Source organism: Leiobunum rupestre, chromosome 8 (genome assembly GCF_980474605.1).
Source record: "Leiobunum rupestre chromosome 8, qqLeiRupe1.1.hap1, whole genome shotgun sequence".
Classification (NCBI taxonomy): Eukaryota; Metazoa; Arthropoda; class Arachnida; order Opiliones; family Sclerosomatidae; genus Leiobunum; species Leiobunum rupestre.
This window is the reverse complement of record NC_143391.1, coordinates 31,877,356-31,904,118: the sequence shown is the minus strand read 5'-3', so window position 1 is coordinate 31,904,118 and position 26,763 is coordinate 31,877,356. Positions and strand designations below refer to the sequence as shown.

The 26,763-nt window shown below is 36.4% G+C and overlaps 1 protein-coding gene across 4 annotated transcripts in view; it reads left to right on the top strand.

Moving 5' to 3' along the window:
• Positions 1–25,265, top strand: part of LOC149933179 (synaptogenesis protein syg-2-like) — a 128,087-nt gene extending 102,822 nt beyond the window's left edge. The window contains exons 8-14 of one of the 4 annotated variants that reach the window (XR_016472779.1): positions 2,338–2,688; positions 8,908–9,162; positions 14,850–15,116; positions 17,897–18,022; positions 20,556–20,656; positions 21,318–21,371; positions 21,819–21,882. Coding sequence is in view for 3 of the 4 variants with exons in the window: in XM_090155341.1 (XP_090011467.1) it covers positions 2,338–2,688; positions 8,908–9,162; positions 14,850–15,116; positions 17,897–18,022; positions 21,819–21,976; positions 23,707–23,907 (1,358 nt within the window). In the remaining variant the exon portion in view is untranslated. Of the gene's footprint in view, positions 1–2,337; positions 2,689–8,907; positions 9,163–14,849; positions 15,117–17,896; positions 18,023–20,555; positions 20,716–21,317; positions 21,372–21,818; positions 21,977–22,726; positions 22,869–23,706 lie in introns of those variants that run through there. The other 3 variants (XM_090155343.1, XM_090155341.1, XM_090155344.1) reach the window with 3 other exon arrangements.
• Positions 25,266–26,763: the final 1,498 nt, after the last annotated feature.

Sequence of the window (26,763 nt, the reverse complement as noted above, 5' to 3'; positions counted from 1 at the left end):
TATTAATAGCTAACGAGATATAAGGTCCTAACTAAAGGGTAGTTTGGGCGCTTGCCCAACTTTTTAAGCTCCGGGGGTCCAAATTAAAACGTAATAACTTAATTACCTTTAAATTTAACATTGTCAAAATTATTTTAAGCACTAAACAAGAGGCTGTTCTACACTTAAATATTAATTTTATAAGTTAAAATACAAAATTCAAAGAGTTCAGCTTGAAATAGCGCGAAAGTAGACAATGGCCACTGTAATCTTCCCCCTTAAATAACAGACGACGGTGTGACGTAGGTGAAGCTACTCTTCATAAACTGCTGGATTTTCGTCTGCTAAGAGAAGGAGACGAAAATTAACAGTTTATGAACTTTTCACGTTGGCCGCTGAAAAGGCTATTTGATAAATAAGAAAGTTGGCCAAATGAAAATATAATAAAATTAAAATCTTGTAATATATTATTACAAAGCCGTTCTTGACGATAGAGGAAATAACGCTAAGAGCAGAATGGGTTTGATCCGTGTGGGTTTCGTGCCAAATATTTTAAAACAAGTTAGAAACATTTGTTTCAAAAAGGCGGAAATTCCTTACGCTGATGTTTTTAATTCGTGACACGGACTTGGACATCGCCAAGTTACAAGCTCAGAGAGGACGTGTATACGAAGCGTCATTCATACGCGCACTCAAACATTTCTGTTCCAACCATCAAAACAGTCACTTTGGACGACTTTGTAAAAATTATTGGTACTTCTACGCGGTAGCTTTCAAAAAGCGATGTTAGCTTGAGTCGGTCCTTGGCGCGTTTATACATATATCGAGCGAGATAAAGGAGAATATTTGTGGGGAAACTTTTCCTCGAGGTCGTTGATTACTTTATTACTGAAAGTAGACTCACGTCTTTGTTGCGTTAGAACGCGGTCTTTTTCTGGCGCGGTTTGTTCCACAATACCTCATTGAAATGCAGGAGCGCGTTAGAGGCACGCGCTTCAACCTTATATCAACTTCAAAAGCTCCAGAAACGTATTTCTAAAATAATAAATTGCCCTGTTTTTCGGAAATTATAAGACTAAAAATATGCTTCAAAAATAGACGAAAACTAGGCTAATCCCGGGGTATTTTGCCGCTTTTTTCCAAGACTATATAGATCTAACGCTCTGATACACTGGGAAGTTAATGTTATAGAATTATCGGATTATACCATTAGCACGAAAGAAGGCGAGCATCCGCCGATGCATTCCGGTAAGTTGCGGAAAATAGCCCAAGGCGAAGTTCGGCGAACGGCTCAAGCCCGATTTGTTTTAGTTTTCAAGCTCCTTTTGAAACTTAGGTTAAAGTTGCGGACTAGGGTTGCGCCTGCTGGTTCTTTGAAGAGAATTTGTGTTCCCATTGCCCATTAGGGAAGCTTCGGTTGACGCACGTTTTATGATAACGTGCGCAATTTGTGTTACGTTTACGACACACGACGTCATTTTCGTAAATGAGCTTTAGGACCTTGTTCATTAAACATTAATAACTTAATTTTTACCAAATGTTTTTTGACAAGTTGTGGCAGTAGAGTTATCAGCCGCCATGATATTAGGAGTTATTACTTAATCATAATGTTTTTTATTTGAAGACTGTACTTATTCTACACCCTAAATGGCATTTTTCGTTTTATGGTGTTTATTTACACGGTTTGGGGTGCTTTTGTCCTCCGTTTTGGTATAAAACTACTCCCTTCAGGTTCTTAGCTCTTCCTTTTAGGGTACAAAACTACTCCTTTTAGGTACTAAACGACTCCCTTCATGGTGTTACACTACTCCCTTCATGGTGTTACACTACTCCCTTCATGGTATTACACTACTCCCTTCATGGTATTACACTACTGCCTTAAGGTTTCTACAATGCACCCTTTAAATTCTTAAAGTAATCCCTTTAGGGTACTAAACTACTCCCTTTAGTGTACTAAACTACTGCCTTAAGGGAGCTACATCCTAGCAGGTGTTAAATAACTCCATTTACGGTGTAATATAACACCGTTTATAACACTTTTCAAGTTTTAAATTTTCGAAAAGAAAAAACCCTTAAGGGTGTATATATTAACACAAATGAGTGTTTTATATTTATTTTAGACCCTTAATATACCATTAAAAACCATTTTTTTAAAAAGTGTTGTGATTGTCCTGTTGTATTCTCCTAATTTTATTTTGGTCATTTGGTCAGCTATAGTTTTTTACTAAACGGAAAACAAAATGGCGACCACACAAGTCTATATTTAAGTGTTAAACGTTTTTAATCCTACATGTACGTAACTTATAAAAAAAATTAATCTGATGTTTTATAAATATTATTCCCTCTTGCTCCTCGTAGCTCCACCAGCTTTCGTAGGTGATTTGCCGAAGATCTTTGGCGCGGCGGCTGACTCCGAAGACATCAGCGTCCCCTGCCGTGTAGAATGCGAACCCATGTGCCGAATCGAGTGGCTGAAAAATGGGCATGAATTGGAAGGATCCGATCTGTACTACGCGAAAACCAGCGTCCTGCCGGAAGATCCAGAAAATGACCTGTTTAGATCGGTGGTCAGCACACTTTACTGGAACACGACGGCTTGGCCCAACTCGCGCCTCAGCCGAGAGAGCGACAACGCCAATTACACGTGTATGAGCAGTCGCAACCAAGTTGGACCTGGCGTCACTCACACCATGATGTTTACCGTCGAATGTAAGTGCACCTCAAGCTAGTTCCTTTTACGATAATTGGCCTCTTAATTATAACGGGCTACTTTCCCGTCTCCTTTATAATTAGCTCGATCCTTGAAAGCTAAAAGCTCTCGAAAGCGTAGGCTCTTACAGTATAGCTCCTTCAGAAAACCGTTACGTATATTAATGAACGATTTCTTAAGTATCAATTTCCGCGCGTTTAGAAAAATAAGAAATATAACTTTTGATAAAATTATAGTTTAAAATTCAAGTTGTCGTAACGCTTTACAGAAAAAACTTTGCATCAATATTTTATTCAGTTATTGCTTATTTACTTCGAACCGTCATAAGTGTTATTGAGTATATTCCGTATGAATTTCAAATAAAATTATTTACCCCCACCAAACAAACTGTCCTATGCAAATTACGCTCGATTAGCTGTATAAAAATTGTCTTTAAATTAAAATTTAACTTAACGTTTATTTAAAAATGGGGTAAAACTAATTTCCCCATATGTTACTAACGACAAGGCCTTACGATTAATTGTAATAATAGTAATTGTAATAATAATAAATATCAGCTAGGCTAATACCCAAGGCATCACCCTAAGCCCAAGTCCTCTAGCGACTTTTTAATGCCTTTAATTCAGGGTTCTTCTCTTTTAAAAGACCTGTTTGTGGAAAAAAAAAAAAAAAAACAGAATTTACGAAGCCCGTTTGTCTCCCATACAACCGAATTCATATTCGATCGAATCCTTCAATTTTTGCGGATTTAAAATAAATTTACGAGGAACTTTTAATATTCAATAATTAAATATCATTTTATTCAACGTTTTCTGGCACATACAAATTAGCAGTAACATATTCATTTTTACAAAATTCGCAGTACATTGAACCAAAATTACACATTGTATAACAATTTCAAATACTGACCTACCTAACCTTACCTAACCTAACCCTAACTCATAGGTATATATTAAAATCCACTGTACATATAGCCAACCCAATCTATATTCTCAACGGATCTACACAAAATTTTTATAAGCTCAATCCTAATATTTATTGGTTTCGGTAAAATTGAACCAGGCTAACCTCATTATTATTATTATTATTTTTAAACATCGGACATTAATTCATTCGGTTGAATGGGACCCCGCCAACTTCGTACTATTTTCTTATATATATATTGGAAAGTACCGGATTTACTAAAGGTGGGGCCCTAGGCAGATTTTGGTGGGGGCCTATGTAAGGAAAGCGTAAAAACGAAGAACTCGCGTGTCCCGAAGCTGAGCTTATGTCACGATAATAATGATTTTTCAAATAATGAAGCTACAAGCCTGATACGTTTTTCTCTTCCATTTATTTCATCAGTGGTGGGGCCTTCTGTTGGTGAGGGCCAATAGGCCTGTGACTAGTAGGCCTAGTCCTTAATGCGGACGGTTGAATTTGAATTCGGTTTAATGGGAGAACACCACCAAGCAACGTTTTGGACTCGAGAAGTCACGAGGCGCGACTTCAATAAACATTTCAATCTCTCATCTAAGAAATATGAGTAGCGATCAAATTAGATTAATATTAATTGTCAAGGCTGTAGCTCCCCCCTTTGAGCTGGAATTGTTTAATTTGGCCTCGAATTCGGAAATCCAATCCGCATCTGCAAACCTGGAGGAGAGTCTTGGCTTTTGTTTTGAAGCGCATCCAATTTAGGTGGAGACGCTCGGCTGGAAAGATAGATTTAGGGAGGCGGGGTTGCTATAGTTTTCCTTCGCTCATTAGTGGAGTTCTGTCTATACATCTCTGGTAGGAGCGACGAGGTTATATGTACTCAGTTCCGCAGTCGACGAGGATAATTGGGAAGGGATCCACCGCGCGAGTCCGAGAGACGGATTAAGTTCCACGGCCAGCTCTTCTAATCATTACCCCATGTCCAGCAGGGGTTACTTTCTTTCGCGACTGATCACTGAGATATCATGTACACGAATTTATCTTCAAAATAATGAACTCTAGCTATAGAGCAGCTGATCAAACTGAAAACCTTCATTTTGGCAATTACCGAAGTTATAAGGCTGTAGCTTTGCTTATCAAATACATATCGATAAAAGTAATTTGTCTATTTCACATTTTCTTACGTATTTCTGGTGTATACCCCACTAACGTGAGTAGGCCGATTTTCCTAAATTTCGGGGTAATTCTAGAAAAACGTTTCAATTTCTGCTAAAATACCATAAGTACCAAAAATTGGCCAAAATGAAGGCTAACTGAATTAGTTTGTAACGCTTTGTCAATAGCTAATATTTATAGTTTAAAAATGGAATCGTTGAAATTCGCGTAGATTTTCTTAGGCAATAATAATAATAATAATAATTAGCTAGGCTAATACCCAAGGCACCACCTTAGGCCTAAGTCATCAAGCGACTTTTGAAGCCTTTAATTCAGGTGGCTGGGTTACAATGCGTAGGAGGGTGGTGGCAAGCCCTGCATGCCACACGATCGAGCCAACAGCTCCCTACACTAACTATTACCGTTAACCTCAACAAGTTTTTGTGGAAGGGGAAACCGAAGAGCTCGGGGGAAAACCCCTTAAACCAGTGAGGAGAGAACTTGTAAACTCAACGCAGAAGGAGTTGTTCCGAGTTTTCACCCAGTGCCACAAGCTGGGATCGAACCCGGCTCCTCTTGCTGCGAGGTGAAAGTGCTAACCACTCCGCCACCCCACCTTATAAAAGGTATACCATTACCATTACATCGAAAAAAGAACGGATAGCTTTAAATATAAGGTTTTTTTGGCTACACTTTGATAAATAAATATAAATGTAAATATTTATAAATAGAAATCGACAAATTCAATATTCATGGAAAGACATGATATCAATATTCTTTCCAAACCCTTCCTCCTTTGTTGATATATCGTGGACATCGAAGCTAAAGACATAAAAGATCTTTCATATTCAAACTGATTCCTCAACACCTCGATGCCCTTATGTTGACTATGGGCCACAAATCGGTTGATATATATCACTATATTTCCTGATGCGTCCCCCACGTTTGCACGGGTGATAGAGAAATTTTCCGAATATTATGTACACGCTTATAATTATTAACTATTCCTCTTGAAACTTCGACCGTGTAAAGTCAAAAATAGTACCGATTGTTTTTTCGCAAACTTTTGTAGATGAAATTATGGACAGATCAACCGTTACAGTATGACCATTAAACTAGGTCCTAATCAAATCCTTTAAACGCAAAGTGTGATGATGAAGATTCAGTTGCCCTTTGGCATTCTCAATTTGTAGAATCAAGGCGTTACCGAAATTACAATAGCTGAAAACTATTCGTGAGTTCTGAACCGTTAAGAGAACGGCCTAGGACTGAGCTGTGACGTCACGCAAAAGTTCTGGATAGTTCAGAACTTTTGTACGAATAGTTGTCATTCAAATTAGAATCGTACGATTTGACGTACGCAGCCCGATGTGCAGACGAATTTTAGAGATTTCAACCTTGAGTTCCGGCCAGTACTTGGTCTTGAGCAGGTACCATTTAGAACGGTTCCGAACGGTTCAACAAGAGGTTCTTGTCTGCGAATAGTTTGCATTTGGGTAGTTCTAGAATTTTTTTTTGCCGAATAGTGCGCATGGGGACTGGTTGAACGGTTCAGAACTCACGAATAGTTTTCAGCTAATATCTATGCTACATCTCAATAATTCTGATAAGCTTTACCATATTTTCAATAATTTTTAAATCAACTAACACTTAGCACTCGTGTTCAGCAAAAAAGTAAACTATTATTGCTAAGTTTCTTATAAATCTACTCTCCATATTATGTAAATTGTTTAGCTCTCTTTTTGGAAACTCCCTTTTAAGCCTCATAAGTAACTAAATAAGTACTAGAAGAATTGAGAAACTGTGAAACGTGAAAACCACTATTGTGTATTTTACATCTGCATGGCAACTGTAGTCGGCGTGGTTTTAGCCGTTTCAGATATCCACGAAAAAACCCTAATCAATAGCTAAAACTTAGCTTCAGCAAATGAGTTATCTTTTGGATAGACGAAACCTTTTACTTAAAAGACGCTTAGACGGGTCCTTAATTGATCGTCAATTTGTTTTTAATGTGAAATATTTTTTAACCCGAGCTGGCACCTTTATTAAATTCCTATTAATTCACAATTTTGCCGAATCTTCTGAAAAATTACAAGTAGTCTAAATTTTTGCACGTACCTTTATTTAGTGTTAATAAACTAGGTTGTCATTAGCTCTCCAAAAATGCTAATTTGTAACCTGGCTAACAAACGATTTAAAGAGTCATTACGGAGGTTAATTATATTTGTTATTAACATATTGCAAATAGAAATTGTTGAACGCGGGGAAATAGACGCGCTATACGTAGTAGTATTTTACGAACGAAGTGAATAGAACCCGTTCTGAATTTATTTTATGGCACCTGAATTAAAAGGCTTTAAAAGTCGCTCGATGACTTAGGCCTAGGGTGGTGCCTTGGGTATTAGCCTAGCTGATTATTATTATCATTTAAGGAGCAGAATCGACTAAATTTAGCAACGGTTCACCAAAAGTTGTTTCTAAAAAATAAAATAAATAAAAAGTAAAAATAAAATAGATGTGTTTTGAGCAATGAAACTTATTTACACGTGAATATTTAAAGTCATAATTTATCATGTTCCCATAGACTCGCGGGTTCTAAACTTCGACTTCAAATATCTCGGACCATCTTGTCGGGACATTGGTCATAGATAGTAAACCTTTTATTAAAATCGGTTAACCTCATTATGGTATAAATAAAGTAATTAATTAACTCGTAACAACGTTTAACACATATAACATTTAAAGATTAAATAAAGGTGCGTTTGCAATTTTTTCCCAATGAAATTCTAAAGCTACCGCGCCATTAATCAATTCGTGTGTTGTCAAAGAAGAAGTTTTTTTCGGCTTCAAGCTATTAAAATTTCGGTTGAATTTATGAGATTGCCGTAATAATTTTGATTAAACTGAAATGATATATTTTCAGCACCGAATCTGTTAGGCGTTTCGCGGCGAAGGTCTATAGGACAATAGAGGCAAATTATAGTCATCGTTGTAGAGGATTAGGAATAGGCAGGGCCCGTTTAGGGGCTTTTAATCAGAAAAGGAGGTGGGTTAACTTTATTTCGAGAGTCGTCTCTCGCGAATATAATACCCTCGAGGGCTGTTATACAAGTATAGACAAAAGTGGAACCTATATCCCATTTCTGAAATTAGACGCGCGCATGTTCGTAATAATCTTCTTCCTGGCCGCGTTTTTTCATTTAATAGAACGGATTAGAGCGCAGGAAAGTTTTGCGCCGGGCTAAACCCAATCGCGTGACATCCCTTCTCAGAACTAATCTAAATTAATCACCCCTCGGAGACGAGAACGGCAGGGCGGAGGTCGCGGGGAGGATGAGTCGCGCTTTGGACCGAGTTCGGAGCGCGATTTCCCAAGACTAATCAAACTTGCTCCGAATAAAATGAATAAAGAAGCAATCTAGAATTTGCATAATTAACTTTTTCCGGCAAATAGAGGTCATTGTAGGACTCGCCTCGCGCGGACCGGTCCCGGCACTCACGGGGAAGAGTCACTTACGGGAAATTAAAAGTCGCTTCCCTCTGTCAACCGAATTACTCAGATCCGCCCACCACTTTTTACCAGTTTGTCTTTTTCCTATAATTTATTTTTTTGGTCCGGGATGGCCTTCCCTGGCGACGTTTTTTCCAATATAGGATTAAAATCATCTTTTGCTATTAGAGTGCGAACGGAAATTGTTACAAATAACAACTTGTTGAGGTCAACGCTAATCGTTAGTGTAGGGAGCTGTTGGCTCGCGTGGCATGCAGGGCTTGCCACCACCCTCCTACGCATTGTAACCCGGCCACCTGAATTAAAAGGCTTCAAAAGTCGCTTGATGACTTAGGCCTAAGGTGGTGCCTTGGGTATTAGCCTAGCTGATTATTATTATTATTTTATTATTATTATTACTTTAATGCTGGACAGCTAAAACCAAAATCGTATAATATTCGTAATTTTTTTGTCCAGATAAAACGGAATTTTGTCCTAAATATCCGAAGTAAATTCACATTATACTAGAGGTTTGGATTCGGTCCCTGACTATTTGTCCTTAATACGTGGCTGACCCGATTAACCGATGTCCCATTTAACCGGAATCCACTGTATTGCTGGTTTTTGACTAAATATCCTATAATATTTTTAGATGGTCCTGAGAATATTAGCGTTTCGAAGAGCAGAATTAACGTGACGGAAGGAGATGTCCCGGAGAAAATCGTCTGTTCTTGTTCGGCCTTTCCGCCGGCGGAGTATTTCTGGACGTACGGCTCCGACGTCATATCCGACGACCCGGTCCTCTTCATCAACTACAGCATTCCTCGGACCAAACGCGGGGTTTACACCTGCGTGGCCAAAAATAGACACGGACAGGACAGCGTCAAAGCCGAAATCAACGTTTTCTGTAAGTCGCTGTTTTATATTTACGCTCATTTCATCGGGATATTTTCAATTTTGAGGTATCTCTTACAATTGTAAGTCCATTTCTTTTAAATGGCATTAAGTTGCAAATTATTCGTTACTGCCTCGATTTTGTTATTAAATACCCAAATATAAAGTTTCGTTGCTTTACGTTTCGTAGTTAGAAGTTATTAATAGAACGGCCGAACAATTTTAGCGTGGTCCTTGACGTCCTTGGCTATATACGCGTTATTTCTCATTGGCCGCTATACCCAAAATAGAGATAGACTTAGATACAAAATATAGATGCTACTGATTCCGTGGCCGATTCCGAAAAATCTCCTATAGAACCATGAGATTCTGTTCTACTACTGTATTTTGTACGCGAGTACGTGGTTTTAAAAACACGCGCACGCTAAATTGACATCGCCATATCTACCAAGGATATTACAAGAATGATCTTGGTAAGATAGTGGGAACTATGTAATCTACCTGATTCAGTGGGGAAAATACTGAAAAAACCATAGTCAATGACGTACAAACTAGGCGCGGTAAAATAATCATTCAAAATAAAGCCACAGCGGGGCGCTACACGCAAATTTAATTTTAATATGAAATTAACTTAACGACGGTATTTAATCAAGTGATTTACATTTTTGGGAATCCCATAATAAATTGAACAAGAAAAATATAAAGTAGCTAAGTTTCTATTCCAAAAATTTATACGCAACTTACTCTTTAAATTTAATACTGCCTAATGTAAACGGGGGGGGGGGGGTAGCTTCCCGATGATCTCAGCCTCTGTCATGTCATAAACATGGCGCCAACCCTAGATTAATTGGTGAACTATTAATTAGTAAAGTTCTCGGGAATCTAGAAACTGTCCTCCAATTTCATGGGCTGCGGATTACGTCGTCGGGCTAGCGGTTGCTGGTGAGATCTTTTGGACCAATGAAAATTGGAAACCGTTGTTAAGTAACACATCTCAAAATTTAATCCGCTATCGTGGGAATTTACTGTAGGTGGAATCTCTGTAATAATTTTTTAACAACGTAAGTAGAGGGATTGGCTGAGTCTTTTCACATTTTTACAACGGACATGTATGAATTTATTTTCCCAGTAAAGCTTCCGGCGTTTATCGATCAAAATTAATCGTCAATCTGGCCGTGTTTAGACGAGGATAACGAAGGAAATAGATCCTATATATAAAGGATTAAAGTCCGTGTTCCGGTAACGGGTCTCCCCCCACCATTTCGGGCCGCACTTTCTCTCCTATAGAATGATAGAGATGATTTATTCAACGTACCCAGCGGGCAATATAGTCAGGATGGCGTTCGACCGCCTACAGAAGCCAGTCATAGGATTGCCATGACTAGCAAGATAAACAACGTGGAAGGTTAATTTTCCGAAATTCATTAATCAGTATGAAATTTGAGTTAAACTCACCGTGTTGATAGAGAGAGAGAGAGAGAGAGAGAGTGAGAGAGAGAGAGAGAGAGAGAGAGAGAGAGAGAGAGAGGAGAGAGAGGAGAGAGAGAGAGAGAGCGAGGGAGAGAGAGAGAGAGCGAGAGAGAGAGAGAGAGAGAGAGAGAGAGAGAGAGAGAGAGAGAGAGAGAGAGAGAGAGAGAGCTGGGTTTGGCCTCTCTCAATGTAAACATTAGGTTAAGGATAGGCTGAGGAACCTTAGGAGGGTTGGTCGCTGTGCTAATTTAAGATCCGGTATACCACGATTAAAGTTTCGGCATTAAGGTGTAGCTCGTATTAATCACGATCAAAACTGCTTGACCAAAGGCGAGCGCTTTAAATTTTCACTCCTTGAATATTATAAGTTTCAAAGTCTATAGCAATTATTTAAGCCTGAAAGGATCTCTGTGTTTTCAATTTTCAGCGTTCTCTCGTTTTGTATACATTAAAATGGGAAGCGGGCCGCGAAACTGAAGAGAAATCGTAATATTTTTAAGATATATTGTTCGCTTTATTTCTACTAATGGATTATACGACCGCTTGAAAGGAAATGGTCGAGTGTTGCCGTTACATATTTTATAAAGGCCGCGGTAAATTGCCAATTACCAACCGAACGTATTTTCGCTTTCTCTCTTCCTAGATGGCGCTTAGAACGGTTGAAACGCGGCACGAATTATACTCCTTGTATTAAATGGAATTTAACTATTCAAACCGTTCGAGGTTTTAGTTTAATATTTCCAAGAAATATGAGACAAACAAAAGACTTGGACATATAATTCAAAGTTTTCCAAAACTGCGGCTGCTTCTAATTGAAGTCAACATTATCGTATAATTTATTCACTCGAGAGTTTTGCGGTTAAAACATTCCTTCGGGGGTTAATTCTTTTACCGAAAAGAACGCGTACATTGGAAGTGGAGTACTGTGAATTAACATAATCTAATTGGCACTTTCTCAAAGAATTTCAAACAAATACCGGAAAATTTAAAAAAATTTAAAATGAAATATATTCAATTTACCTTGTACAAATAAACTGCGGGACCAGAATCTAGATTGCGTGGTTGGTTCTTTTAGAGAAACGTCGTTTTTCTGACATCAAAAAATTTCCACCCAAATAAGCGAACGACGTTAGCTTTAAACTTAATATCAAAAGTAGCGTAAGACCCAAAAGTGTGTCAGAACGGTATAGTAGTTAATGAGAGTTTGTCGCAAAGGGGGGTCGGAAAATACGTCATAAAAATCGAGGTACTCCAGCGCCGCCGAGTGAGGCGTTTTAGAACGTATGTCTACGGGCGAGTAAATCGAAGAGAGATAATTGCGCCAGACTATAGACTAAATATAAAGTTGCTAGTACTATTCCAACTAGTAGGTTATGTAGTCTATAGTGTGACTAGATCTCACTAGAAATTTTAATAGGCGCGAAGGTACAGCTGACACACTTTTGGGTCTTACGCTACTTTTGTTAATATCTTTAACTCGACATCTAATCGAAGGATTTAACGAATACACTTTGTATTTGGATTGAAAAGGCTCGCGATTCACCCGCTAAGAGCGCTGTCGTGAGATTCGATTTGAGGAATGGGGTTTTGACTTACGATTCGGAACCGGTTGTTTCCTTGTACCAGATTTGACATTATTTTCCGTACGTGGTATGGTACTCGCAGTCAATTTAGCCTCGATTGACTTTATAAAAAAACAGCGTGATAGAAAATAAAATATAAATTACGCGAGTAAATCCTTATTTCTCATTCATTTCCTCGATAAATATAAAATATTCCAAGCTATAAAAGCGGAGAACGAGAGAATATTTTAAAGTCGGATTATTGGATTTAGAAAATATATCGCCCTTGCCTCGGCTATCGCCCCGGGATAGATATTTACGAGAAAAGGCGAGCCTTACCGTCAAGACTGGCCCCTCCTCTCGCGCATCATCCCAGGAAAGAAAAGCGACCAGCATTTTTATGAAAGTATACGCTATATACTTCAAACTTTTTCCTTGTTAAATCGGATCCGAGAATGTTAAGAAAAAAGAAGCAAAAAAAATTCGGCGCAGTGGGAGGATTCTATATAAATAGTGGCCTTTAGGGGATTGGCGACCCAACTTTTTCTTTATTTTTTTCTTATTCCGGTAAGGTTTTTTTGGGCCCTTTTAGCAGTTGGATCAAGTCCTACGTCTAGTACATGCTATGAATATATCGCGTATAAACCTGATAGTTCCCCACGCCGACACGCTTTCTTTCCGGATTTTCGAAAGAGAGACAAACACTATGCCCGTATCTATACACCTTAAAGGATATATGGATTTTGTTCATCCTTATTGGCTTTTACAAGTGCCATTTTCAAGTCGAATCCAATATCCGAACTGTACTCCTCGTGATCCTCCATTTTTTTCCCCAGATTTTTGGCCGCGTAAGTAAGCTCGACGATTGCCTTTTCGTTTCCTATTGTAAATGGAGTTTAACCGATTGAAGACTAGGCTGTATTTTTCCCTTTGGAGATTATATTTTCTCCATAAACCCCCTGAGGTTAACGATAATAGCAGCGCTCTCTCACGAGGTCGTTGAATACTGCATAGGAGGCTACTTCGTAGAATTTGGTTTCGACTATCTATTAGGGTGGTTCAAAAAATTTCAAATATGTTTTGATGCACATTGATTTTCTTGTTCATTTTGGTGGGAAAATGACCCAGGGAAAATTTTAAGTAAATTCATTAATATTTACCATTATGAACTAACCCATTTATAAGCAAAAATCAGTTATGTCACTCAAATACTTTACTTGAACGAAAAATTTAATATTTATTACTTATTTAAAGGAAAAGTCCAGGTTGGGTAAAACTTGGGTCTATTTCAAAGATCATGTTTAAATATACTCAAAAATATAAGACGTAAAATTGTATCTTTTTTTAATGACGAGAAATGAATTTTTAAACGAGCGAAATTTACCCACCAAGCGAGCTACCATTTTCTTTCACCTTCCCTCCGCAGACCGCACGCGGAGCAAGCGTGCGCAGGGAACAGAGCGCTGTTATAGCGCGAACAGCGCGTGATTAAAGTCCTAAAACGTCACCGCGAAACAAAATGGCAGATCACTTGGCGGGTAAATTTGGCTCGTTTAAAAATTTATTTCTCGTCATTAAAAAAAGATACAATTTTACGACTGATATTTTTGAGTTTATTTAAACATGATCTTTGAAATAGACCCAAGTTTTACCCAACCTGGATTTTTCCTTTAAGTTTTTACAAGGTTTTTTATATGGAAAAAGTACCGGTACACAATAAAATATTTGGCAGGAAACCCCACTAAACCAGGTCATAACTGCTGAAAATCACAAGTTAGGACCTGGTTTTGTGGGGATTTCTGCCAATTATTTATTGTGTACCGGTACTTATTACTATAATAAACCCTGTGTAAACTTAAGTAAGTAATAAATATAAATTTTTTCGTTCAGTTAAAGTATTTGAGTGACATAACTGAGTTTTCCTTATAAATTGATTTTTTAAATACACTTATTTTAATTTTTGATTAATATCTATATAGCAGTTTTTATATTTTACACTAACAAGGAGACTAGCCGTGGTGTTTATCTCCAATTTTGTTCAAACTCGGGTGGTAAGTAGACTACTCGTATTTACCCAATATATGTATATTTACTCATATTTACCAAAATTGGTAAATATTGGTCCAAATGTACCAGATTTAGCCATGATCTGAATTATGTATCCAATTGATGAACCTTTTTTAATTTTTTGAAAAATATTGTTCGATTTTCCCATGTTAATTTTCATAGAGAAAATCAGTTTTTAAGTTGTTAAAAACATTTTTGGTTGCCATGGCAAAATGAAAGCCCATTCTTGTCCACTCTGTTAGGGATTTTCAAGTTACATGAAGGTCTACTTACCACCCGAGTTTGAACCAAATCGGAGATAACCACCTCGGGTAGTCTCCTTGTAAGTAAGTGCTTTTAAGTAGTATTTTAATAAGTCCCAAAAGCATTTCAATTTCTTGAATGGAGCCTTTGTATCAAATATTAAAAATTCTAAAGTTTCTTTCTCGAATCCTCTCGAAATTTATGCGCAGTTAATCCGTGTTCGAAGCTGTACTAGATTTATTATCCAACGTTGGTTTTTTGCTTAGGTTAGCGTTTTTCGGGCAAAACTCCTTTTCCAAATCCCCGACGTATTTCCGCGAGAGGGTAATTTTGGAAATATTTTGTTTTCTGTCAATAGTTAAGCCGGAATGTCGCATCTATCAGAGACAGAACTTAGAGGAGACGGCGGTCCTGATTTGCGAGAGTCAGGCAAATCCGGAAGAAGCGGATTTCAGGTGGATTAGGGACAACGAAACTGTGACCGAGGGCGAAACCGATCTGGGCACCAAGAGCGTTTTGACTCTCCCGGAAGACGAGGAGGAATACTACGGGACGTATTTTTGCGTCGTCAATAACTCCATCGGGACATCCAGACCTTGCAGTATCGAAATCAAGAAACCGATAGGTGAGTCAACCTCGAACCAACTCCCAATTTATAGAATTCCGTTTTCTCCCTCTCTATCTATATATATATGTGTGGTTTTGTTACATCGATCCTCCTCCACTTTCGCGGATAAATAAAGTTTAGTAGCGGGGCGTATTGGATATTTTAAAAGGATACCCTAAGATTGGATATCGGTTTCAACCTTCTCATTTCGCGAAATACATCGAAACAGTACTTACGAATGCGAACACTGATCGATAGCGCATCGTGGTTTCCTAAGCTTAGTTTCCAAAAGCGCTCGTAAAAAAATGTATTTATCTTTAAACGCGTTAGTGCCAAAGTTTCGGGCGTTAGTGGAAATGTTCCAACACTATTATTGTAAATTTTATTCTCAGAATTGGCCACATGAGCGACAACTAACGCACGAGCTTAGATTTGTCCAAATATTTTGAAACTTTAAAATAATTTTCTTTGATGTATAGTTTTTGGTGTAATCTGTATACGTGTAGATATATTTTGTTATGTACAAAATTTATGATATACAATTCATTAGAAACTTAATAATAATCACATCCATAGTAATAATATTAGTATCGTTTCACATCAGATGGCAAGGAAATCTCACCAAGATGTCTACCATTCAAATTAGTTAAATGAATGCATTGCATACCCGCTTCGTCCAATTGAAGAATCGTAGATTCAACTAGTTAATTAACCCAAATCAGATTATCATCAAGAATGTAATTATTTATACCTATCACAAAAATTTGTTCAAAAATTGGACGAAAATTTATCCAAATGCTAACATTGAAAGTATTCATGTTCATTACGGCACAAAAAATAGGTGCTACTTTGGAACCTCTTCTAGTAAATAATTTTTTTAAACAATTGGATAAAAAATTATCCAAAGTGCTGTTACTGAAAAAGCACATATTTGTTTTCACTATTGCACCAAAAATTATGCGCAATATTGGATCATCTTCTAGTAAATGATTGCATCATATTTTAAGTAAAAATGGGTGGTTTTTTGTTCGATCTAGGACATTAAAGCGTTTAATATCAGCTGTTTAAATATGAAATATTGAGAGAGTTTTGGTCCAGTATCGGATACTTTCACTATCATCTGCTTTAATGGGCTAAATCGATGGACATTTTATCATGAACAGCTTTTAGAGCCTTCAGTATCAGTTGTTTAAATGTTTTATAATTCAGGTTTTAATTTCAGCTAAATAGCAACCACGTTGTTGTTCCTTTACGTTTACATTTAAAAATATCGGAACATTGCAGATGATCATTTGAAGAGTATGAGTTTAAAATCCCCGGAAACGAGAAAACGTATCTTACTCTTAGAGCATGCAAAAATCTTTTCAACATAGTCATTATCCTTAAATATAAATATATAATTCCTTTTATCATAATCATTGCAAAGTACGGAAGCTTATATATATCGACCCACCAAATTGAATGAAGATATCTTATCTTTTAAGGGATAAAGGTGCCCGTTTTAACTCGGTGAACGATAATCCACAATTTGTTAGAAAGCTATATTAATATTTGCTCGAAACGTATCCTCGATTATAATATAGATATTTTGAGGGAATATGGCTTGGTCTACGAAAACCATAAATCCACCATAATAAACGAATCTGTTAAAGTACCCCTATGGTTTAACCATTATTCCGCACCAATATGCCTCGTAATATTGAATTTAACGAGACTTTCTATCTAAACAATGAGTTTCATTTCGATTCAATTTTCGAACAATATGAGAGTCAATTTCTACTGGAATAATTGAACGCTCTATTGTCAACAAAAATTTAATGTTTTCTCTCTTAAAGAAAATCTATTAAAGTGTACTATCCAATTCCCTTTGAATTTGGCGATTGGGCTGCGTAGAATCGCTAAGCTGCCGTGGACCCTTATTATTGTTTCATATTGGATTATTTCCCGAATTGATATTTTCGAATCACCCGTATACGTTGTTTACCCGCGAACAGTCGACGCTTCGCTGGAAGATTGCAAAAAGGATGGAACGGCTCGATCGATATTTGCCTCGCCAAACCGGAAAGTATCGCCATTAAAAACCCTGTTTTGTAAAGCTCGAATTGCTACAGGCTGCTCGCGTCCATTCTCTGTTTACTTTTTGAAATAAGTTATATTTCGACGTACTATTGTTTCAATCGATTTGACGGATATTTCGTTTTAAACTTCATGCCCCGAGGTAAGGGAATGGAAGTGATCAAATTAAATACGATAAAATAATGGAGAGTTGGATGGAAAGCAAATTTTAAATAGACCCATACACCTTTGCACAAGGAGGAGTAACGCCATTAGAGGGAGATTTCTAAATTCCCGAAGTCTTACCAGATGGCGCCAATAGTCTGAAACTTACAAATTTTAAATGAACTAAAATACTAGAAATTATTTCTTCGTGTTTCTAGTTATGCCAGATAGTTCAAGAAATGAACTTTTGTTTATAGCTTTGACCTAAAACAAAGCGTAAAACTGTGTTAGAAGTTGTATTTTGTCCCACTAAATAGTTTAAATTGACGGAATCTGTTATAAATAAATGTATTCAAATATAACCTTTAATGGCTTTTCTCTAAATGTTTGTTTCCATATAGGCAATTTGTGAATCTGTTTATTGATAAGAACTCGATGATCTAAAGTGATTAATCGTTGTACAAACGAAATTCCTTTGACTACTGTGGCTAATTTTGAGTTTTTCTATTTTAGGTGGAATTAATTAAACCATATTTGAATGATTTAATTTATGTGTCAATTTTCGTTTCTCCATTTAGGGCCTCTAACTGGCACGAACAGCGAAAATATCATAATTATAGCGTGTGTGGTGGCTGGTATTGTGCTGCTTTTCATCATCATCATCATTGTCATTATTCTGATCATGAAGAAACGGAGACTAAGTAGTAAGTAACCATACTATTTGACTCTCGTCTAAAATATAACGTAGAGAAACGTCATTGGGCACGGTTTTTCAATTAGGGTTCAATTCTAAATAATATAACTCTCTTAATTGATTTTAAATTCGTGGAGGTTCATTCGTTTAATATAAAAAATATTTTTAATTACTTCGTGAGTATCTAAAAATCTCGAATAAGTTCGACTTACTAATTTTGAGGAATTTTTAGCCAGTACAATTTTCACTAAAAATATATTTTATCACCTGAAATTTTACGTCAGTAATCTGTCGTACTTAATTATAATTGAAAAAATATTGGTTCCGACCCCTCAATCAGATCCGTTTATCAACGGCCCTTAACTGCTTCCGTGACAATTCGCGCGATATTTATATTAATAGAAGACAATATTTATTCAAGCGTAAAATCCAATTGAAATTAAAATCTGGGATTAGGGGCATCGGATGACTTATGTCAGCGGGGGTCGCGAGTGTTTCGGACATCCGAGACGTCATTAGCGGGAGGTTCTTGAAATCCAGGGTCGCTTTTTAAATGTCAATAAGGATTAGGTTTTTGTTGCTTCGCCGAAACACGTTTTCCGGTCAGTCGCGGCCTCGCCGGAACAATAGCTAATCTTTTCCCGAGTATCGATAACAAAGAATTAACAGCAGCTGTCCCGGACATATAAAATAATTCAGCCTTCCAAACTCTCGTTATTTCCGAGCTGATAATTAAGCAGGAACGACGTATTATTATTTCGAACAAAGTTTTTAATTATTTTGGTCAGATAGCTAAGCGTGTAGATTACAAATTTCCAGTCAAATGGGGGAATCTCTATTCTAGTTTGGGGAATAAATACGTTACTGTGATTGATTTCAGCCGGGCACAAATGCTCCCTCGGACAGAGAGAAACGTAAGTGACGTTGTTGTCTGATGTTGCGCCATTCAATTTGCCATTGGCTTTATCATGGGTGTATCATGCATGGCTCTTTGGTGTTTCCTGTCAATTTACTAGCTTTATTCTCTCAGTTTTTATTGTCTATTTAAATTTAAAATCTTCGGTAATCGGGCTTCTTCAAGCATCTCCAGCACGTACCTCGATCGACGTACCTTCTAAGGTTAATCTGTTAAGTGATATTCTCGCGGAGTCTTTATCCAATTTGTGGCGCCTTTTACAAACTCCTTTTCAAATGAATCAATGAAATCTAAATTCAAAATTTCCAATTAATCAATGAAATCTAAATTCAAAATTTCCAATTAATCAATGAAATCTAAATTCAAAATTTCCAATTAATCAATGAAATCTAAATTTAAAATTTCCAATTAATCAATGAAATCTAAATTCGAAATTTCCAATTAATCAATGAAATCTAAATTCAAAATTTCCAATTAATCAATGAAATCTAAATTCAAAATTTTCAATTAATCAATGAAATCTAAATTCCAATTAATCAATGAAATCTAAATTCCAAATTTCCAATTAATCAATGAAATCTAAATTCCAAATTTCCAATTAATCAATGAAATCTAAATTCCAAATTTCCAAGTATTCAATGAAATCTAAATTAAACATTTCCAATTAATCAATGAAATCTAAATTCAAAATTTCCAATTAATCAATGAAATCTAAATTCAAAATTTCCAATTAATCAATGAAATATAAATTCAAAATTTCAAAGGAATCAATGAAATATAAATTCAAAATTTCAAAGGAATCAATGAAATATAAATTCAAAATTTCAAAGGAATCAATGAAATCTAAATTGAAAATTTCGAATTAATCAATGAAATCTAAACTGGAAATTTCAAATGAATCAATGAAATCTAAACTAGAAATTTCAAATGAATCAATGAAATCTAAACTGGAAATTTCAAATGAATCAATGAAATCTAAATTCAAAATTTCAAAGGAATCAATGAAATCTAAATTGAAAGTTTCGAATTAATCAATGAAATCTAAATTGAAAGTTTCGAATTAATCAATGAAATCTAAACTGGAAATTTCAAATTAATCGATGAAATCTAAACTGGAAATTTCAAATGAATCAATGAAATCTAAACTGGAAATTTCAAATTCGTTGAAATTTTTTGAATAATGTGGATAAATTAGATGCGGAGTGTAAACGTTTTTAGATTCTCCTAAATTTTAAATTTTCATTTTAGTTACAATTAAGTTAAAATTGTAATATAATCTCTGATACTCAAGATATGTACATAATTTATTCCGTTTAATTTGAAGTTGGAATACAAATAATTCCGAAATAGGCCAAATATGGTACTTAAACGTGACCGTGTTAGAAAATATTTCTCACGAAAATGATCTTCCGAACCGCTATAGTCATCCACATTATCGTAAAATTTTATACATTTTCAAAATATCCTTTCACACAATTTGGCTCGAGAACGGCAGAGAACGTTACTGTGGATGAACCTAACGTAGTTCTTTGGGGTGGACTTTTGAAAACCTCTCGTTTCCCCACTTTTTCCTGTAACTTCTTTTTATTTTGACTAACTTTTGTATTTTGTCGTTATAACATCGAAGTCCGGACGGCCATAACGAAAACAATGAACCCAGAGTTTTTACCAAATCCACCTTTTACGATGGCCTACAAAATGGACGATCTCCCATTAATTTTAACTCAGGTTGGTTGAAACAAATTCTCAAAAGAAGGAATATAATGGACGCTTAAGAGCTTTAAGAACACAACCATTTCTTATTTTTACCCCGTATGGTTTTTATCTTTACTAGACTTAAAAGTTAACTTCCTTAAAAATCATTTTATTTTCGCCTCTAAACTGGGAAAACGTATTTAGAGTTAGTCAAAATTAGCACCCTTTAGGTGTAATTCTAATTAGTTTTTAAAATATTTGAACAAAAGGTTTGATTTTGTAAAAGTACTTCGATAGAACCTATAGAAATGATGATCGAACATTTGTTTAATGGTAACACGAAGAATTTTTAACTTTCTACCAAATCTAATTAAGCACGCAATGATCGTGATATTTCTTAATTATAATTAATATGAAATGTGACATAGAGCTAGTGCACTTTTGTATAATTTGCGCTATTGAACGTGTTTTAATGAATACGCATGGCCAAATGAGCTGGCTGTTGCTATCGTAGCAATAGCTCGAAATTATCGCACTACCAGAAAGGGAATGAATATTAAATTTAATTTGCTAACGATATATATATACGTGTAAAGGTGGCGGCCGAAGCATTTAATTTTCTTGGCCTAGTGTTTCGTTTCGCTTTTCGTTGATTTTTTGTACCCGATTTTAATTCGCATGCCGCCTCTGTTAGTGATCACATTCAAGAAGGACGTTGAGCATCGCCGACGCCGGAGGTCCGTTTCAGGTACGTCGTCCCTGAGGGAAAGCCTCGTTAGATTATGAAATATTCAAATCTAATTAGCGTTTTGGGTTGACCTCTTTTTACCTAATCTATCCTTCGCTTTATCGTACAACAAGTGTTTTCATCTCAAAAGTTCGGGGACTTAATATAATTTTAAAATTTCAATTATTTTCCTATATAAACTTTTGGGGCAATTTTATTTTTTTCCACGCACTTACTTATTTATTCGCCAATAACCGTTATTATTTCCCGGATTTCGTTTGTATTTATGAGAAATTCATTCCGTCTTTTCTATATAGTATCGTTAAAAATTGATGGACTTCTATGTTTTCTATAAAATAAGCTTTCAACTATCGTTAAAAGTTTTTCCACTTTCAGTCTCGCGCGACAGCGAAGGATATCTGAGTGGGCTGTTTTAATCCGTGTTTTCTTTGTTTTCTGTCTTCTTAGACTCGAGTAGTCCCGTGAAAGTGTCTTCCGGCGAGCCGCTCTACCAGAACGTGTCTCTGGAAGACAAGAAAGGAAACGGCCCTCCCGTGACGGAAGCCGAAAACCGAGCCATGTACGAGAATATGCCTTTCCACTTTGGAAAAAGGGATCAAAAAGGGGTAAGACGGATAATCGGAGTCTGCTCTTAATGTCTATACGCTCGCGGCCAGGCACCACCATCCCATCCCGGTTATTTTAACTTTATACGATTTTGGCAGCTATTTTATATAAGACTCGGTGACAAGGAGAGTTTATTACGATGCCTTTGTTGCTTAAATTTAGCGCAGCCAACTAATTTTCAGATAACTGTTGCTATATCTGAAAATATCTAGGATAAGGAATCAGATACAGCTCAGATCGGTTACTTAGGATAATGAATCAGATACAGCTCAGATCGGTTACTTAGGATAATGAATCAGATACGGTTCAGATCGGTTACTTGAAATAATGAATCGGATACAGTTCAGATCGGTTACTTAGGATAATGAATCAGATCGGTTACTTGGGATAATGAATCAGATACGGTTCGGATCGGTTTCTTAGGATAATGAATCGGATACAGTTCAGATTATTTACTTAGGATAATGAACCAGATACAGATTGATTATTATTCAGATATCTGTGAAATATGGCATGAATAACCTGATCATGTAGCCGCTGGAAACGCTACTGAACTTTTCCTAAGCTTAAGCGCGAACCATATTAACTCCTTGGCAACGATTATAAAAATATGAACGTTTGTGTTTCAACGCTATCAAAATATGTTTTCCAATCCCAAATATACGTGCAGATTACCAGAATTTGTTGATTTGTCTGTTCGTAACTAACATTGGCATGGTGTATTTTTGATTTCCGGTTTGAAATACCAGGTGATTCACTTTACTAACAAAGAAGGAGTGGTATACGCGGACCTCGCTCTACCCAGTAACGGTTCCAAAATAACATCTAGGGTAGACATCCCTACCGAATACGCTACTCTCAAATTTGCTCAAGACCGTCGACACAGAGAGTGTAAGTTTAAAATGCCTTTTTGGGACCTCCCGCATGCTTTCTCGGCTTTATCTGTTTTTCTTTGGCTCTAATCAACTGTTCTTTTCCCATATTTAACTCGTAATTAGCTGATATAAATCGCATTCAATGGGGTTAGTCACTGGGGTTTTTGCATACACGGTAGCAAACTCTTTGCCCGCTTATTGGATTTCTTTAGAGTTAAGGCTGACTTTCATTAGATCAAAACCCCATGACAGCGTCGACGCGTAGAAATTGGATAAGGCCTAAAGGCTGGTTCTACTAGGACAGAAACGCGGGCACGGTAAGGGCGGATGCAAAAATATTGCATTAGGCCTAACGGGGATTTTTTGCGTCGAAGCTAACCGTCTTGGCGTTTTTGGTCTAGTAAAAATCACTCCTTAAGCTATATAGCCGAATTTCACTTATTTCATATATCTGAGCTCTAATTGACTTTAAGAGATTTTTTAAGAGTTGGCGAAATCCAATAAATAATGGGATAGTCTACAAAATTTGAGTTAATAAATCTTTTACTCCCGGTTAAGAGCTAGAATTCTGCAGTATTACAGGAATCATTCTTCCAAATTTAATTAAACTACAAATAAATGAGGTTCAGAAGAGTTTCTCAATTTAAAGAAACTGACTTTATGAGCTCATGAAACAATGAGTAGTTTAAGAGTGTCTAACCCCTAGGATGATCATACGCTTGTTTGCCGTTCTACTTATACTTTTAAACCAAGGTTTCAGTAGCGTAATATTAGATACGTTTTTAAGTATATTTGCGCTAGGCCCTGGATGTCGCTTTTGCGATTTGAAAGTGATATGAATTCTATCGTTGTAGCCTTTCCGACCAGACGTCAGTGACGAAATGTTGTACGCCGACATGTACGACGACGTGAAATTGGGGAAAGTTCCTGATCCCCGGATGATGAAACCGCCACTTCCTCCGAAAGGCATCGGCAAAGAACCCAAAGAACCTCCGTTACCACCGAAAACTAAAAAAAGGAATAAAGAGAACAAAAACGGTGATGTCGGCCCGTAAACGCTAAAAAATAAACAAATGAACTGATCAATTTGAATTAATCGGAATTACAGTGTTTTGGAATCACATGAAACCGAACAACCGCCATAATTTTGAAGTGCGCGGGAGCCCCTGTAGCGATGTTTACTCGGAAGCGGAAAACTAAAAGCCTTATTGCCTATTATTATATAAAACGTTGTGATACTAAAATAAAACTATCGAACCGTTGTACATAAAGCGACATCTATACGTTCGCGAAGTAAGTTTAAAAACAAAGCCAAGCTGAAGTCAAAAAGTTCGCGACCAAAAAAAAATATTATAAGAGAAAATATTAAGAACATCATCAATTATAGTTATTAATTATTCCTATTTATATATATAAAAAAAGAAAAGCTCGTTGTGATCTGAACTTTATTTAAAACAAATATCGTGAAACACCAAAACGTCATGGTTTTAAAAGGCTAAGCTACTCGGTGAGAAATACGCGGGGGTCCGTTATAGGCGGTGTGGATACTAGTCTCGTGCAAACAAACGCGGGGTGCTTCGCTAGTACGATTCCAAACCAATCCGATAGTACGAACCACCTCGGCTTCAATTTTCAGGTGTTTTCTAGTCCGTTTTGTTTCTTGTATTGCGCACCCAAAGATATCATTTAGTCAATTATTTTTAAACTGTCTTCGCCAAAAAAAATACAATAACAAGAAACGCAAGTTTTTCGGCAGCAGAGTTCAAAGTGAATGATAGGTATTATGTTGATCCGTCCGCGTGTCACGCATCCACCTAATAGTAGTTGTTAAAGGGGGCTTAGTATAGGTTTGGAAGCATCCCAGCGTAGGTTTGTAAGCACCCCGCGACCGCGTTGCGAAGGGAAAATAAATCAAAGCTTTAATAACACTTTTTTAGTTTCTCTTTATCTCGTCTCGTTTTCATTTCTTTTTAAAAGTTTTTATACAGACGGTAATAATATATAATATAATCTATATTTTGGGTTTTTGCGATAGCCGCGCGTCCAACAAATTACACTAAAGGTCATATCATGAGTCCGCCTTAAGAGATGGTGCGCTGAGTGCCCGACTCGGGAAACGAAACGCTCGTAGTTTGTAGTAGCGTACGTACGGCCAAGCGTTAAGGAATCCGACACTTTTTCTAGTTTTTGAAGTAAACGTCCATAAGAATATTGCATTTAAATGTATAACTACGTACAATTTGAAGAATACCAAAAATAAATCGATAGTTAAATGAATTTAAAAAAAACAAGAAAAATGTTTGTTAATCGTATTTTGTAATTGTTAGATAATACATTATAACTCGCGCGCATTCTGCGCTTTGTAAATCTTCGAAAAGAAAAATGATTAAAAATAAATTTTGAAATGAAATAATTATATAGCATTGTGTCTTTAAATTTTTTGTTCTCGTTTAGTTATGAACTTGTTTAACGCTGGTCACGTTCCAGGTAAGTTACGCGACAGATTGGTTTTACACACGAAGGGTAAATTTTCTTTGAACTTTTCCCGAGGGTTTGGCGATTGTATTTAAACTTTGTTAAGCTAATTCAATCTTACTAAATTGTACTTCTGAAAATAAATCAATTTCTGGATGTTTAGAACCACAAGCACTAAGCCAAAGTTTTCTTAAGTCGCCGGTCAATCTCCGTGTACGAAACACTTTGGGTCATTTCAATCTTTTATTTGGCGTCGTTGATAGCTTTCGGCTCTTACGGAATTCTCGGAGTCTTACTCTAGAACAAAACGGCCATTAATTTGGACCGCGCTGACCTATCGAGGATCCAGCCTCTCAACGCTTAAAGTTAATTACCCGAGATTAATGAAGTTGGTCGGCTTCGGTGAGATTCGCCAGCTAGCGGCTTTATAACCGACCACCTTAAAACGAGAAACGGCCATGGTCGGGCCTTATACGCCAGCTCGCTTTTCCCAGAAAAGCGGTTTTAATGACTAACGACGAAAATAAGGTAAATTCCCTGGCGCGCAATTTCAAAACGAAACTAATTAGCTTAATCCGGGAAACTTGCCAAAGCTTTGAAAGCCGCCCGATTTCCTAGTTATAAATCTATCTTCCAACAGTGATATGAAATTTCAGAAAGCTAAGCTAATAAGTTTAAAACTCCTTAATTCCACATCTCCTTAGAAAATATAAATATATAATTATCCCCGAATTTGAAAATGGGAATTAGTAGAAGTTTGTTGGCCATCCCACGATCCCTGAGACGTTTCAGGTTGACCCGGTTCAGAAGTATCGAAGTCGGACAATTTTTTTCCTCCATCTTGAAACCCACACTTTTCAATTTGCAAAATTTTAATTTCAATCATATTGTTTTCCTAAGTCTTTCCTTTCTTTTAGTTTTCCTTAGTCTTCGTGAATGTATTGTTGTAATAAATAGATATAAATAAAAACAAATAATAGAAAAGATGAAAATTTAAACCAATAATTTAAAAGATGCAAATAACCAATATAATAGAAAAGTTGAAAATATAAACAAATGATAGAATAGGTGCCAATTTAAATAAATAATAACATATGTGCCAATTTAAACAAATAATAAAATAGATGCAAATTTAAACAAATAGTAGAATAGATGACAATTTACAGAAATAATAGAATAGATGCAAATATAAACAAATTAGACCCTCCTCGTTCAATTTGTTAATCATTTATTAGATATACATCCATAATCACCAGTATCGGTAAACTTTTATCCGTAAATAAGACAAACCAATTTATTCGAAAATTATTTCTTCGAATAAAAATGATCTTAATATTTTTCGTTTAATTTTATCCGTGTCAATTAAATATTACGAATATTTATTTAAATCGGGTTATATTTAAATGTAATGAAAAGTTTAACCTGCAATTGGTTTT